Here is a 16,104-nt window from a genome sequence, read left to right on the forward strand (position 1 = left end):
TTTTTAGGTTTTCTGAGCGCAGGATAGTTTTATTATGTTAGGTGGAAGTATGACCTTGTTGTCACACTTCTATGCAGGTAAAATATGATTTAAGAAGATGTATATGGGTCCAAGCTGACAAGAGGTGGGCTTGTGATGGTTATTTTTATGGATCAATTTGGCTGAACTGTAGTCCCAGATATTGGGTCAAGTATTCTTCTAGGTATTTCTGGAAGGATATTTTTGTGTGTGAGATTAACTCTTAAGTCAGCAGGCTTTGAGTAAAGGAGATGGTCATCCAGTTTATGGGTGGGTTTCATCCTGTGTGTTTTCGAGTTGGCAGCCTCCATGATCTCGTGAGCCAATTAATTGAAATCAATCTCTCTCTCAAGTATATTTGTCCTATTAATTCTCTTTCTCTGGAGAACTAATACACCTGTACATGTGTATAATCACAGGGGTATAATAACGCAATTACCTACAATCGTGGTACTAAGCATTTGCACCCCTTGTAAGCGGAGTGTGGCTCTTGCCACTGCCAAAAGACAAACTAATGGTCATTCTGCTGTGGCTTTAAAACTCCTTTGCTGGGGAGCTCCCATCATGGCTCAGCAGTAACTAACCCAAGTGGTATCCAGGAGGACGTGGGCATGATCCCTCTCCTCGCTCAGTGGGCTAAGGATCTGGCATTGCTGTGAGCTGTGGTGTAGATCACAGGAGCAGTTCAGATCCCATTTGTGGCTGTGGCATAGGCCAGCAGCCGCAGCTCTGATTTGACCCCTAGCCTGGGAGCTCTCATATGCCATGGGTGCAGCCCTAAAAAAAAAACTCCTTTGCTGGGGTGGCATTGCACAATAGGAGCCCTTTTATCAAGACCTTATCATTGTGTATCCATGTATATATTAAAAAGAAGTTCCCGTCATGGTTCAGCAGAAATGAATCTGACTAGCATCTATGAGGACGCAAGTTCAATTCCTGGCCTTGCTCAGTGGGTTAAGGATCCAGCATGGCCGTGAGCTATGATGTAGGTTGCAGACACAGCTTGGATCTGGCATTGCTGTGGCTGTGGTATAGGCTGGCGGCTACAGCTCCAATCCCACCCCTAGCCTAGTAACCTCCATATGCCGCAGATGCCGCCCAAAAAAGACCAAAATAAAATAAAATATGATATATTAAAAAGAAATAAAGTAGAAGGGCTTTGAATGAAATGTGCTTCAGGCATTCTGGCAATATGAAAGTTACAGAAGAACTTTATGATTGTGAGATAGGATGAAAAGACTCTGTGAGGTAATTGGGTTATTCCCCCGTGTCCGCAGGGTGGGAAGAAGTTCTGAAATTCTTGGCGAAAGTTGGTTGAATGACAAAAGTCAAACAGGTTCTGACAACATTCTTTTCTAGGAACCAAAGTCATGTGGTATCTTTAATGAAGAGGGTTTTCCCTCCCTTTCTTTATTCCGACACATCTGCAGATAGAGGGTGACTTTTTTTTTTTTTTTTTTGAATGTGACATTTTGCTATGTTTCTACTGAGGATACGTCTACTTGTATAGATTATGCAGGGCAATCACAGAATGCAGACAAGGACCCTGAGAGCACCAGGCTACCTCTCTGACGGGACTCCGACACCCTTAGAAAGACAGCTTGTTATGGCTTTCTTTATATTACAAGGAAAGAACAGTTCTTCTTAGTCAACTGCCAGTGACTCATAAATATGATCAATATAGCATCTACAAAACTGGGGATGTTCATAAAGGGAATAAGTCAGAGGGCCTTCAGCTGAAAACAGAAGTAAAGGATCATGGAACCTAGTGATCATTTTTTAAGTCTATTTTAATTTTTTTACCTTTTTATTTTTGTCTTTTTTGGGCCGTTTTTTAGGTCTATTTTTATTTTTTTTATTTTTTTTGTCTTTTTAGGGCCATACCTGCGGCATATGGAAGTTCCCAGGCTAGGGGTTGAATCGGAGTTGTGGCTGCCCGTCTATGCCACAGCCACAGCAATGAGGGATCTGAGCCATGTCTGCGACCTACACCACAGCTCACTGCAATGCCAGATCCTTAACCCACTGAGTAAGTCCAGGGATCAAACCCGCATCCTCATAGATACTAGTCAGATTCGTTAACCACTGAGCCACAATGGGAACTCCAAATCTATTTTTTTTTTTTTTTTTTTTTTTTTGTCTTTGTTTTGTTGTTGCTATTCTCCATATATCCAGCTATTGAATCGAGTTGCGAGCTAGCCAGAGCAAGAACGATCGAGGGCTGCAAAAACAGTCAGCAACGCATTAACCATGAAAAGAAGAACCATGACACGAAATGGAAAAAAATCTATTTTATAAACAGTAAAGAATTTGGGGGCAGAGAAGAATTTGGGGGCAATAGAAGGAAAGAAAAAGGAGGATACATTTTCTGACTCATTGGAAGATTCATCTGTTGTCCTTGGAACAAGATACTAAATGGATATCTTCCCAAGCCAGGCAGACAAGAACCTAGATGGCACCCTCCCAACTGTCTGAGTCTCTGAATTTGACAATGTAGCCATTGAATGTTGTCTGTAGAAAATAGCATCACTTTAGTTTTCTTGAAAAGTGATTGTTCAGCATGCTTTTTGAATGATCCCATTGGTCCAAAAGCTTTGATTTCAAAATCTCTAGAGGTCAAATAAGAGCTGTAGCTGCAGGACTATGCCACAGCAACACCAAAGTGGGATCAGAGCCTTGTCTGAACCTATACCACAGCTCACAGCAATGCCGGATCCTTAACTCACTGAGCAAGGTCAGGGATCGACCCAGTCCTCATGGATACTAGTCAGTTTCCTTACTGCTGAGCCACAACAGAACTCCTGTAATAAATTATTTAAACCTGAGGGGGTTTTGTTTGATTTAACTTTGTTTTGCTTTCTTTCGTTTTTTTTTTTTTTTTTTTTTTTTTTTTTTTAGGGCTGCACCTGCGTCAAATGGAAGTTTCCAGGCTAGAGGTGAAATCAGAGCTGCAGCTGGGGCCTATACCCCAGCCACAGCAGTGCTGGATCTGAGCCATATCTGTAATCTACACCGCAGCTTGCAGTAATACCAGATCCTTAACCCACTGAGCAAGGCCAGGTACTGAACCCACATCCTCATGGATAAGAGTTGGATTCTTAACCCACTGAGCCACTATGGGAACTCTGATTTGTTTTGCTTTTTATAGGGAGGTGTCAAGTGACTGCTAGGGAAACCTATCTTTGATTATTTGGTGAAGGGAGGAAAACTAAATTTGGCAGAGAACAACAATATGTAAGGGGCATATTATTAAGCCTTTTCATTGATTAAGCACTTCCAATGGATCAGGCACTCTGGGGCACCAGAGGTACTCTGGAGAATGAGATGGATACCTCCCTGGTTGGCGAGACTACTTTCTTAGTTGAGGTAGACGAACAAAAAGCACACAGAAAGTCAGATAGGAGTTCCCGTCATGGCTCAGTGGTTAACGAATCTGACTAGGAACCATAAGGTTGCAGGTTCGGTCCCTGGCCTTGCTCAGTGGGGTGAGGATCCGGCACTGCCGTGAGCTGTGGTGTAGCTTGCAGACACAGCTCAGATCCTGCGTTGCTGTGGCTGTGGTGTAGGCCAGCAGCTGCAGCTCCAATTCAACCCCTAGCCTAGGAATGTCCATATGCCGCAGGTGCTGCCCTAGAAAAAGGCAAAAAGATTAAAAAAAAAAAAAAAGTCAGATAATAAAACTGCTCTGCAGATAACTGAGACAAGCTGATCGACACTGTGCAAGTGATGTGGACTCTGAGAGCTCAACAGCAAAAAGGACCCATCACGTGAGCCTCAGGAGGAAAGCAGGTGAAGGACTGAGCACAAAGTCCTCTGAGTCAGCCCCAAGACTGGCCTGCAAAAGGAACAGAGAGCCAAGATGTCCCAAACCTGGAGGGGACAGCAGAGAATGGAAAGAAGGGGAGTTAGAAAAGGACCGATGGCAGATTGGGAGGCAGGAGAGAAACAGGAATTGTTTGGGTTGTCCTGTCTTAAGGAGTTCAAGGTCCAGAGAGACAACTGAGATTTAAATGACAAGAGCACAAAATCCCTAACAATGGAGGGAGGTGAGGGGCATCAGAAGGATTCGCAGAGTGTGAAGTATGCTGTAGGAAGGCGGAGGAGGTGGTTCTGGGCCTTGAGAAGCTGCTTTTATATTTATCGGATATCACGAAACTATGCCATGTTAGATCTGCCGGGGAACTTTCAGCACCTTCACTTGAGAAAGGGAATACTCCAAAAAGTTCAGTGTGCCCAGGTCTGTATTTTAATGCATATTTTAAGGCATAGCGGGGAGTTCCTGTTGTGGCTCAGCAGAAAGGAATCTGACTAGCATCCATGAGGAGCAGGTTCCATCCTGGCCTCCCTCAGTGGGTTAAGGATCTGGGGTTGCCCTGAGCTGTGGTGTAGGTTGCAGATGCAGCTTGGATCCTGCATTGCTGTGGCTGTGGCATAGCAATCCTATCACCAGCTTTCCTGTGGCCTGACTTTCCAGACAGGATGGGCATAGAAAATTAGTGTTAGTCCCTCTGCAGATTGCTAATCCCTATGCTCGAATGTAACCAGGCTTGTCTAAACTTGCCGTTTTCCAGTTATACAAATCTCCCCATTCCAACTTCCAACACTTCCTTATATGTTTGCATAAGTAAATTTGTTCATTTTTAATGAGAAGGACTAGTGAAAAAAAAAGAGAGAGAGGGAATATCTTTCGAAGGAGTAAGAGTTGAGTGAATTTTTTTAGTTCGAATTAACTTTTCCAAACACATTGGAATGTTTTGCTTCTTAAAAGGGATTTTCTGAGAGTTCCCGTTGTGGCTCAGCAGAAAAGAACCTGGCTAGTATCCATGCGGACATGGATTAATCCCTGGTCTCACCCAGTTTGTTCAGGATCTGGTGTTTCAGTGAGCTGTGGTGTAGGTCACAGATGCAGCTCAGATTCCTCATTGATGAGACTGTGGCATAGGCTGGCAGCTATACCTGTTTTGATCCCTAGCCTGGGAACTTCCATCTGCCACCTGTGCTGCCCTAAAAAGAAAAAAAAAGGGGTGGGGGGTACAGGCAATTTCTCTGATGGCTTTAGATCTCTTCACAATAGGGCTCAGTCTGCCTTTGCAGCTCAGCCCCACCTGCCCTCACCAGGTGAGACCATGTTGTTTGCTAGTCTCCAGACTAGACAGCTACATGTATGGTATTTAACAAACCCATTCCAAGATCCTTATAGCATATAGTCTTGTTTAATCAAAACCACTGTCTTGGGGGAAAAAAATAAGCTCTACATAAATAAAGCATGTAGTTTTGTGGGTTTTAATAACTCAACACTATTATTGTAGATAATGTGTTCTCTTAGTTATCTACTGTATCGCATTCCTAACTCCTTTCTGCCTGTCATTTTGACAATTATGAATAGGGAAGGTAATAATCACTATAGAATCTGTGTTCTATAAATAGACGTTTATTGAACCACCATTGCTAGTTACTTATCTATAATAGCCATCCTGAATAAGCTCATTGGCCATCATTGTGTTCTATTTGATGAGGACTATAAAAAAGACATGCACTTGGTGACAAACTTCAACAAAAACTGATCCATTTCATTGCTCCCTAGAGTAATAGCTATGTTTTCTGACATTTCTATGTCCTTTCTTTAGAGATGCTCCAGGGAAAGGATTTTATATGCATTAGCCAATAAACCAATAAGTATGGGAATCTAAGCCATGCACAGGATTGTTCTAGAATTTATGACACTTTGAGCAATACAAAATAATTATATTGCCCTGTTATCAATGGAAGATATTGTATCTAAGGAATGAAGACTATCATAGCTGACACATTAAATAAGTAGCCCCAGAGAGAACTTAGTTATTTTGCCTGTTTGTCATTTGTAGATGTATTAAAATGGGGAAAAAACACCATGATATTAAAAAAATCCCTAAGATTTATATATATTCACATTTGGGCTTCCGAAATAAAGATAGATCATTTTAGAAATTGTGTTCTGACATCAATTTCTACTGGTAGAACCCTGATCTCATTTTACATTGATATTAAAACATTGTCATTGTGGGAAAAGTTAGGTCCTTATATTTTTCAACATATTTCCTCTAACATGTTGAAAAATACCAGGAATTTGTTTTCCCAGCCTTTAAATTAAATGGAAAGAATCATATATCAGTAAAGTTTTCAAGTTGTCGTATTTATAGTTGATCATTAAGGAGAAACGAAGTAGAAAAGCCAATGATTTTCGTATTAGAATACACGTGCATTGGAAAATGTTTTGTTTTGGTGCAAACATTACATCTTGGTGAATAACTCCCATTTGAGAGTTTTGATTGCAGTTTCCCAGTCGGAGGCATGAGATGATTGGCTTGGGGGAGTGGGGAGGTAATTAGCGTATCTCATATCAAGCCGTCTATATATTTTCTCTGACTGCACAAGGTGCTCTGGAGGAATTATCTGGATCTGATTAAACCCCAGGAGAGAAGTGGGGGAAATCATGCATTCAGTAAACGTTCTCCCGGAGAACGCGAGCGCCCTCTAGATTGTATTTACAAGCAGAGTCTGGTGACGCAACTCTGGCCTCTTCACCACCGGGGAGTAAGAAGGAAGGGGCCAGATTTCTCCCAGGAGGAGCACTGTGTGGACCAAAGAAAGAGACTGGCGACGGGAAGGAAGAACAGATCAAGCATTTGAATAGCGGCCGCAGGACAGCCTAAAGCCTGTGCAGAGTTAGGCGCGCGTCACACACAGTCCCCCGCCTACCTCCCCCCACCCCATCCACCCGCCGCCGTGTGTCACCTTCCTGTTCGGAAGTCTTAGTAGGTTGCTGGGACAGAACAGGGGGCGCCTGCTCCACCCATCAGGTATCCGGTTGGAAGAAAAGCCAGTCTCAACAACTTGATTCTCTCCATTAAATGATAAGTTTCTCAGACCGTCCGTCTCCAACTGCTGAACGTTAGGGTAGGGGGAGGAAAGAGCACAGCAGAGGATGCTTTTCTGTTCCAACCACAAATCATATGGCTGTGCCTCGTCTCTATTCCACTTAGAGCCCTCTAACTGAAATTCCATGTTCCTCCTGGAATGCAGGCAGAGAGTCTTTGAGAAAATGAACCCTGTGCATGTGTTTTGAATTTTTCTGGACTGATTTGTGATGATAATCAGTCAAGTTACATTTCTTGTGTGTCTTGCTGGGGGTGTAATAAAGTCAGGACACTGATGACTGTAATTTTCTGGGTGATGTTGCAATGAAGGGAATAAATGACCCCAGTGTTGAACTTTGCAGCTTGCTCCCTTCCTGTATGTAAATTGCCTTTATATAAAGTGGGGTTCCTAACAGAGCTGGAACTGCCGCCTCTGACTCCTGCTCACTTGTCATCTCAGCTTGCAGTTCTATCAGGCACATAGCAGGGAGGCTACTCCAGCCATAACTAAGCTCTACCTCCAGCCTCCAGAAAGGAATCCCCAAACTTCATATCCTAGGCAGCCTGAAGAATGAGAGAGGAAGCTATAAAATCCCCTTTGAAAGGTTTGTCTGCTTTTATTACTATAATTTGGATGGAGTGGGTAAAACAAAGATGTTTCAGAGGACGGGTGGGTTACCTGGCATGGGGAAGGCACAGGAGGTGGGGAGGATGGGAGAGTCACTGATCAAGATTTCTTAATTTAATGTTTAAAAAACCAACAGGCAGAAATTTTGGTGCAGTTTGGGGTGTCTGGGCATTCGTCAAAAAAAATAGGCTCTCTCAAAAGGGGAAAAAACTGAGTAGGAGCAGGGCTGGGCTAAGCTAGTTGAAGTGGAAGATGGGCTGTGGGGGGGGGCAGTGGCAATAACAAAGTCACGGTCTATAAGAATTCATGCAAGAGGAAGCAGAAGTAGACCAGTTACTGTGATTTGGAGTTTCCTAAGCCTTGCTTTAGGTTAGAACATCAGTTTCAGGCAATAGTGCTTTTTTAAGAATAGGTGCAGAGCAAGATTTCCCAGCCAGTCTCCAGGAGAGAGGATGTGTGTTTTCTTCTGTCAGTTTGGGGCTGTTGTAACTGACCAAACCAAGAAGCAAGTGAGGTTGCAGATCACATTAGGACAAATGAGATGGTTGTGCCTGCAAAATAAATTCCTGCCCAGAACCAAAGAAAAACCAGCTTCAGATGCTATTCTTGGTTTGACAGCTGGTATTTCAGAGTGTATCGATCCAGTAGGCACCTCTAACATGGCAGGACCGATGGCGGCAAGGGGTCATGGCAGGGCAGCCACTGCAGACAGCACTGACAGGCGCCAGGTACCTGGCCCTGCAAATATAGTCACTTGCAGCCTTCTCTCCTCTCCTGGCCCATTCGTTGCGCTCGTGGCTTCGCCGGCCGGCGCTGGCTGGAGTCCTGGCCCCAGCGGTCAGACTGCAGCTCCCAGCATCTCGCAGCGGCGGGGTTACTGGAAGGCATGGCACCGCTGCTCTGCAGAGCTTCCCTCCCTCCTTTGCTTTCTGGAGCGGAGGCACCGGCTAATCTTTGAGGAGTTGAGGAGTCACAGTTATCTGGGACTTGAGAGAGCAAGGTGGAAAACTATTAAGAAGGCTCCTGGGTCAGCCCTGCTTGAAATAAACCGAAGGAGGGGCAGGGAAGAGGAGCCTAAACTGAAGGATTTGAAGACAATGGGATACAGCCTCACGGAGTTTTCTGGTGGGGGAGTGGGAGAGGGAACCTCGGGAGTCGAAGCTGCCCAGTTGCCGACTCCGCGGCGTCCCGGGGTCACGCCAGGTCGGTCCCCTAACTTGCCATCTCTTCACGTGTTCTTGGCATGACGGGGATTAAAAATGCAAGGAAAAAAAGCATATGCCCAACGGACAGAATGTTCCCAAAGATTACTTGGGGGGGGGGACTGAAATGCAGATTTTTTTTTCCACTTTAGTGCAGAGACGAATTTTATTTCCGCCCCCTCCCCTCCACATTCCTGACCTCTCCCTCCCCCTTCCCTCTTTCTTTCCTTCCTTCCTCCTCTTCCAAGTTCTGGGATTTTTCAGCCTTGCTTGGCTTTGGCCAAAAGCACAAAAAAGGCGTTTTCGGAAGCGGCTCGGCCGTGCACAAGGGCCATTTGTTTGTTTTGGGACTCTGGGCAGGAAATCTTGCCCGGCCTGAGTCACGGCGGCTCCTTCAAGGAAACGTCAGTGTTCTCTTGTCGCCCTCGCCCGCTGCGCGCCCCGCCGCCGCTGCCCATGGGGGAGATGCAGGGCGCACTGGCCAGGACCCGGCTCGAGTCCCTGCTCCGGCCCCGCCACAAAAAGAGGGCCGAGGTGCAGAAAAGGAGTGAGTCCTTCCTTCTGACCGGACTAGGTAAGGACCGCTGCCGGCACTCTGGGGACTTTTCTCCCCCACTCATCCACTAGTTGCTCGGACCTGGCGAGTGGGGCTGGGTATTTGGGGTTGTACTGAGGGTGGCGGGCTGGGGCCGGGGTAGGAGGGCGGCGGGAACGGGGGGACCGGCCGGGAGCCCTGGCCCCACACTGACCCTGAAGATAAGGGCACGCTGAGCTGCCCTCGCCCGGCGCTGCCGCCCTGCGCGGGAGAGATAACCCGGGTTGGTGGTGCACAGCCGCCCGGCAAGCGCTGCGGAGGCTGCTGCGCGAATTAAGGGAGAGGGTCAGGGTCGGAGCCAGGGCTCGGGGTGAATCCGAACTAAGGGCTTGAGAAACTAGAGCGGGCACCGAGCCACCCCGATCGCCGCGCACCGAGCCGAAAGCGCTCAGATTTCCTGATTTGCCTAGACTCTGATTTCCTCGCCGAGCGGAATAAATGAGAAAGGTGGAAAATTACTCCGGCCGCTCCCTCGCTCCCCACCCCCTTCTTTTGCGGTTTCCCTCTCTCCGGCTCGGGAGCCGAGGGAAGCCGATAACAGCCCCGCGCCTGGCCCTCCCCAGGCGGTCCCCGCTTCCCCCCCCTCTTCTGCTCGCGGATGGTCCTCTGACCGGGGGCGGAACCGCCCGCAGCCAGCCGCTTCGCCGCCGGTCGAGCCGCAGGCAGCCGGGGGCGGGGCCGGGGCGGGGCCAGGCAGCGCCACTTCCTCATTGTTGCGTGGGCCCCGCCCCCGCGGCGACAAAACGCTTATAAAGGCGGTGGCAGTGCGGGAGCGCAGTGTTGGCTGAGCAGGTCTCCCTTCGCTAGCAACTCCCTGTTCTCTGTGACGATGACAGTGAAAACCGAGGCTGCTAGGAACACACTCACTTACTCCAGAATGAGGGGAATGGTAGCAATTCTCATCGGTGAGTGTAGGAATACGGCTGGATTTCTAGGTTTCGCGAAGTGGAAATTTTGCAAAGTCCCGGATCAGATTAGTGTGCGTGGCGTTGGATGTTACAATACCGTCTAAACATGTATTTCTCCTCTCTAATTCACAGCTTTCATGAAACAGAGAAGGATGGGCCTGAACGACTTTATTCAGAAGATTGCCAATAATTCCTATGCATGCAAACAGTAAGTTGGGGGGCGATTTGGGAAAATAAACATAAGTAGTAAAATTTTCCATTTACCAGTAGTGAAGACACATTCTCATCAGTATATGGATCAGGATGCTAAAGACTTTCTGGGGGGGAGGGGGCGGGTCCGTTTTCTCTTTAGGTTCTAATTATTTAAAACATTTGAAACATTAGAATTAATTAGCTGATTGGGCTTGTTCTAGAAATTCAAGAGGAAACTTTCATGTGTGCCTAATTAATCCCCTCTCTCCACAAAGGACAACCGTCCTCTCTGTAGTTAACTGGGTTTATTCTTTTCTTTGGCGATTATTTTCTTTAGCTGAGTAGTTGATTTGGATGTTTTTAGTTGAAACACTGAATTCTCCGGAAAAGTTGAGCCAGAAATTCACTGTTGGTGTTGTTCTGCCCCCTTGTGGAGAGCGAGCAGGTTCTAACTTCTTCCTTTCTTTGCAGCTCTGAAGTTCAGTCCATTTTGAAAATCTCTCAACCTCAGGAGCCTGAGCTTATGAATGCCAACCCTTCTCCTCCTGTAAGTGTCCTCTGTTGTGATGCATCAATGGAGAAATCTTGTAAATGAGTCATATAAGTCTTCCTACATTGTTGAGTTAAAACAGCATTTCTAGAAGTTAGTGTCAAGGCAGGAATGCCTCATTAGTGCATGGCAAACAAGTGACATAAGTAAGCACTTAAGTATGAGTCAGTGGAGTATTTTAAAAGGCATATTTCATAAGGGTATTTTCTGTTTAACAATAGCACGACTGTACAATTTCCATACGATAGTCACATGTATAGATGAAAAGTAGTTTGGAATGTGTTTATAGATATATGGGGACCTGCCTCAGTCATCTGTAGATGTATTCTCCTTTACATTGCCTGTACTGTATAACTGATAATCTTCCTTTGAAGCAAGGCTATTAAAAGAAAACATTTTATTTTCCAGCCAAGTCCTTCTCAGCAAATCAACCTGGGCCCATCTTCCAATCCTCATGCTAAACCGTCTGACTTTCACTTCTTGAAAGTGATTGGGAAGGGCAGTTTTGGAAAGGTAATTTCACATCTGAATTTTTCATTATTTGCAGTCCTTCGTATGCTCATTTTACATACTCCCTGAATGTGGCCAGCAAAATTGACTTTTAATTTAAATTTCAGGTTCTTCTAGCAAGACACAAAGCAGAAGAAGCATTCTATGCAGTCAAAGTTTTACAAAAGAAGGCGATCCTGAAAAAGAAGGAGGTATGAGTTGGGCTTGGTGGGTGGAAGTTGGAGATAAGACATTCACAGACTTTACCTTGGAATCTTTGGAGCCGAGTTGCAATTTGCCACTAACTCTTCATTGTCCTTTTCATAGGAAAAGCACATTATGTCGGAGCGGAATGTTCTCCTGAAGAATGTGAAACACCCTTTCCTGGTGGGCCTTCATTTCTCTTTCCAGACTGCTGACAAACTGTACTTTGTCCTAGACTACATTAACGGTGGAGAGGTGAGCAGAGGTGTTAGGAGGTGACCTTGGGTGTCTGTGGGCAGCCTGCTGAGAGGAAAGTGTTGAAAAGATACTCAGTGGGGGGAAAAGTTATCAGAATGAACATTCCCTTTGAACCTGCTTTTAGCCAGCTTTCAAATAGTTAATAGACTATTTAGGGCCGCTTCCTGCCATTGTCCTCTTTAGCTATATATGTCAAGACTAATTCTAGGCATTGTCCTCAGGCTTTGGCAGCTCTGCTAACTCTGTTTTGTCTCTTGCAGTTGTTCTACCATCTCCAGAGGGAGCGATGCTTCCTGGAACCACGGGCTCGGTTCTATGCTGCTGAAATAGCCAGTGCCTTGGGTTACCTGCACTCTCTGAACATCGTTTATAGGTGAGCTGAAGAGCTCTTAAGGCTCCCTTCTGTGCATAAAGGAGACAGAAGATAACATAGCCCTAGGTTTTGACCTAGCCTTTGACGGGGTCTTAAAATCATTGTGTCAAGGCACAGCTTGGTTACCTAAACCCAGATCCCTGAGCATGTGAGCTGTCTTTGACTCCGTGCCACTAGGGAACTAGCCAGCGAGGATCGTGCCTAATCCAGAGGAGATGAACAGAACAAGGACTCCCTTTCATATTCACAACTCCAGTGAATGTGAAATGCCTAACAGCCCCAGCAGTGGTCTTTTACAGAGGGTTGCTCATGTAGTGAAATTTACTTATGTGACTATTCTTTTTTTTACAGAGACTTAAAACCAGAGAATATTTTGCTAGATTCACAGGGACACATTGTCCTTACCGACTTTGGACTCTGCAAGGAGAACATTGAACACAACGGCACGACATCCACCTTCTGCGGCACACCTGAGGTAGGCGCACTCTTGATTTGGTGCCTGCACCCCCACCCCCGCCAGGAAGAGAGAAGTGCCCTAAGGCTTTTAACTACTGAAAGAATCAACTGCTCTTGGATTTGGGGGGCGGGGGGCAATTCAGTGTGAGTAAAACACATTGGCTGTTGGAGGCATGAGGAATTCCAAGGCCTCACGTTGCTTTAATTAAAACTAGCTGTTTGCAAGATCTGTGACATAAGGGTTTCTAAATCCCCACATAAGCTATCTGAGGGATGCCCAATAGCTTTGTAAATGTCAGGACGTATAAGTGGCCAATCAGCCTCAAAGCTAGCAGTTTTATCAGGAAGCAGTCTAAAGAAAGCCAGCCTCCCAGTAGACCCCGGATCTTGCAGGCCTTTGAAGTGCATGCCTGGTCTTAGGATTGCCTGGTTTCACAGGCTCTAAACTCTCTTTTTCTGGTCTGTCTTTCAGTATCTTGCACCTGAGGTCCTTCACAAGCAGCCTTATGACAGGACTGTGGACTGGTGGTGCCTGGGGGCCGTCTTATATGAGATGCTGTATGGTCTGGTGAGTAGCCTGCTGAGAATCGTGGAATACCACTATGGATTGATAAATTTCTCCCTAGAATGTAGTCTTTAACAATCTAGACTTATCTGGACACACAGGCCCTTCTGCAAACCTGATCGTTGTGTCTTACCTTTTATCAATAAGCTTATTAGATGCTGATAAAGAGACACGTATTGAGGATGTTATAGGTATCTTAGGGTAAACCCTTAACTAGAAGATTTTTCTTTCATAAATTCACATTTTACTAGGTCTGGGCACATTTAACCTATGTGAGAGTGAGAAACATGGCTTATTGGTATCTGCTCCCTGATAAGGTAGCGAAATATAGATAGCTACAAATCCAAGGCAAAGAAAATCTATCATGGAAAAGACTTAGTCAAATGCAGCTTCATCTATTGCAGCTTAAGTCTTTATTGGGCATGGGTGCTCTACAAAACTTCCAATGAAGTATTAAGTAATTGTCCCCCTTCTTTCAGCCTCCATTTTACAGCCGAAACACAGCTGAGATGTACGACAACATTCTGAACAAGCCCCTCCAGTTGAAACCAAATATTACGAATTCTGCAAGACACGTCCTGGAGGGCCTTCTGCAGAAGGACAGGACGAAGAGGCTGGGTGCCAAGGATGACTTTGTGAGTAATTTTTTCCTGTTCTCCTGGGCATGCCTGGGGAGAGCGCTCGACCTCACTGCCCTGCTTGAATTTTCACCCGTCTAAATTCATGTTTCTTTCTCAACAGATGGAGATTAAGAATCATGTCTTCTTCTCCGTAATTAACTGGGATGATCTCATTAATAAGAAGATTACTCCCCCTTTTAACCCAAATGTGGTGAGTATTTCCCTCTGTCTCTCTTTCTCTCTCTCTCCCCAGTTCAGGGAGGCCCAAAGGGCATTTCTTTAAGTCATCAGTGGTGGTGGTGGAGTGGGAATTCCTCAGGGAATAAATTGGCAGCTGTTATATTCCTAAATCATTCTTTTACCTATAGGAAAAGTAGAACTTTTGTCCCACAAAGACATTTTGTCCCAACAAAGACAGCTTATATAACCTTTCCACACATTTATAAATTTGAGCATCAAAAGACAAAAAGTAAACAGTATCCTCATAGCTGAAACTGTGTGTGGCTTCTGGATTTTGGCTGCTTAGGGTGGAAGTTTTCCACAGAGTGCTCTAAAGACATCTGAGCTCCAGTATTTAAAGCCTGCAGGAGGATTTCCCTGCAGCCGTCTCCACCTGGACCTCTTGACCCTGAACTGGTTTCTTTTCTTTCCCGCCACAGAGCGGACCCAGCGACCTGCGGCACTTTGACCCCGAGTTCACCGAAGAGCCGGTCCCCAATTCCATTGGCCGGTCCCCCGACAGCATCCTCCTCACCGCCAGCGTCAAGGAAGCAGCCGAGGCCTTCCTGGGCTTCTCCTACGCCCCTCCCGTGGACTCCTTCCTCTGAACAGTCCAAGGGTGGTGGGTGGGTTGCAAAGGACCACATGTGGGTTCAGGAAACGTTTCAGTTAGCCTTTTGGCAGAGCCGCCAGCTGACAGGACCTCCTAAAAGAGAATTTGCACATCCCTGGAAGCTTGCGCACCTTGGCAGTCATTATTGCACAGTTTGCTGGAAGCTTTTTCTCGAAGAGCACATCCTCCTCAGTGAGCTGGCGAGGTTTGCATTTTTATCCTGCCTTCCACTGTGGTGCTAACTCTGGCAGGCGCGTTAGAGGGAGGGCTGCCCAAGACAGAGGCCAGGGGTCGCGCTCGAAGGAGGACGCTGTTCTGAGAAGGAGCTTCGGAAGGTCTGTCCCAGGCCACGAATCTTCAACGAAATGTGCCTTTTCTGATGAGATCGTCTTCGCTCCAAAGCTTTTTCCTATGGCCGCGTGTGTCCGTTCCCTGTTGCTCCTCGTGGACTTCCTGTGTGATCAGCCCTGTGTGCGTGTGGAGTGCTTGCTGAAGGACTCAGCTCTGAGCATCAATGTGACACTTGCAGGACACTACAACGTGGGACATTGTTTGTTTCTTCCATATTTGGAAGATAAATTTATGTGGAGACTTTTTTTTTTTTTGTAAGATATAGTTAATAACTAAAATTTATGGTAAATGGTCTTGCAACGACTTGTATCCAGATGCTTAAAGAAAGCATTGCTGCTACAAATATTTCTATTTTTAGAAAGGGTTTTTATGGACCAATGCCCCAGTTGTCAGTCAGAGCCTGGTGTTTTCATTGTTTAAAATGTCACCTGTAAAACGGGCATTATTTATGTTTTTGTTTTTGTTTCTTTTTGGCATTCCTGATAATTGTATGTATTGTATAAAGACAGTCTGTACATTGGGTTATAACACTAGTATATTTAAACTTACAGGCTTATTTGTAATGTAAACCACCATTTTAATGTACTGTAATTAACATGGTTATAATATGTACAATTCCTCCCCCCTCCCAACACACACTTTTTTGTGTGTGTGATAAACCAACTTCGGTTTGCAATAAAACCTTGAAAAATATTTACAGAAACTGTGTCATGTGCCTTATTTTATATATTTCCTTTAAGGGGGCAAAAGGGGATCCGTTTAAAATTTAAAACCAGGAGTTCCCACTGTGGCTCAGCACTAAAGAACCCGACTAGTATCCATGAGGATGCCGGTTCAATACCAGGCCTCACTCAGTGCTGTCAGTTGTGGTGTAGGTCACAGACTCTGCTCGGATCCCTCATTGCTGTGGCTGTGGCATAGGCTGGCAACTACAGCTCCGATTTGACCCCTAGCCTGGGAACTTCCA

At 45.7% G+C, this 16,104-nt stretch overlaps 1 protein-coding gene across 5 annotated transcripts in view; it reads left to right on the top strand.

Moving 5' to 3' along the window:
* The window catches only part of SGK1 (serum/glucocorticoid regulated kinase 1), a 127,834-nt gene extending 111,994 nt beyond the window's left edge, over positions 1 to 15,840 (top strand). For 2 of the 5 annotated variants that reach the window (XM_021078492.1, XM_005652668.3), the window contains 11 exons: positions 10,380 to 10,455; positions 10,911 to 10,986; positions 11,398 to 11,502; positions 11,607 to 11,690; positions 11,806 to 11,937; positions 12,201 to 12,313; positions 12,665 to 12,788; positions 13,242 to 13,337; positions 13,814 to 13,969; positions 14,076 to 14,165; positions 14,614 to 15,840. In XM_021078492.1, the coding sequence (XP_020934151.1) occupies positions 10,380 to 10,455; positions 10,911 to 10,986; positions 11,398 to 11,502; positions 11,607 to 11,690; positions 11,806 to 11,937; positions 12,201 to 12,313; positions 12,665 to 12,788; positions 13,242 to 13,337; positions 13,814 to 13,969; positions 14,076 to 14,165; positions 14,614 to 14,781 (1,220 nt within the window). In that variant the 3' untranslated portion in view covers positions 14,782 to 15,840. 5 annotated transcript variants of the gene reach the window in all.

Source organism: Sus scrofa, chromosome 1 (assembly GCF_000003025.6).
Source record: "Sus scrofa isolate TJ Tabasco breed Duroc chromosome 1, Sscrofa11.1, whole genome shotgun sequence".
Classification (NCBI taxonomy): domain Eukaryota; kingdom Metazoa; phylum Chordata; class Mammalia; order Artiodactyla; family Suidae; genus Sus; species Sus scrofa.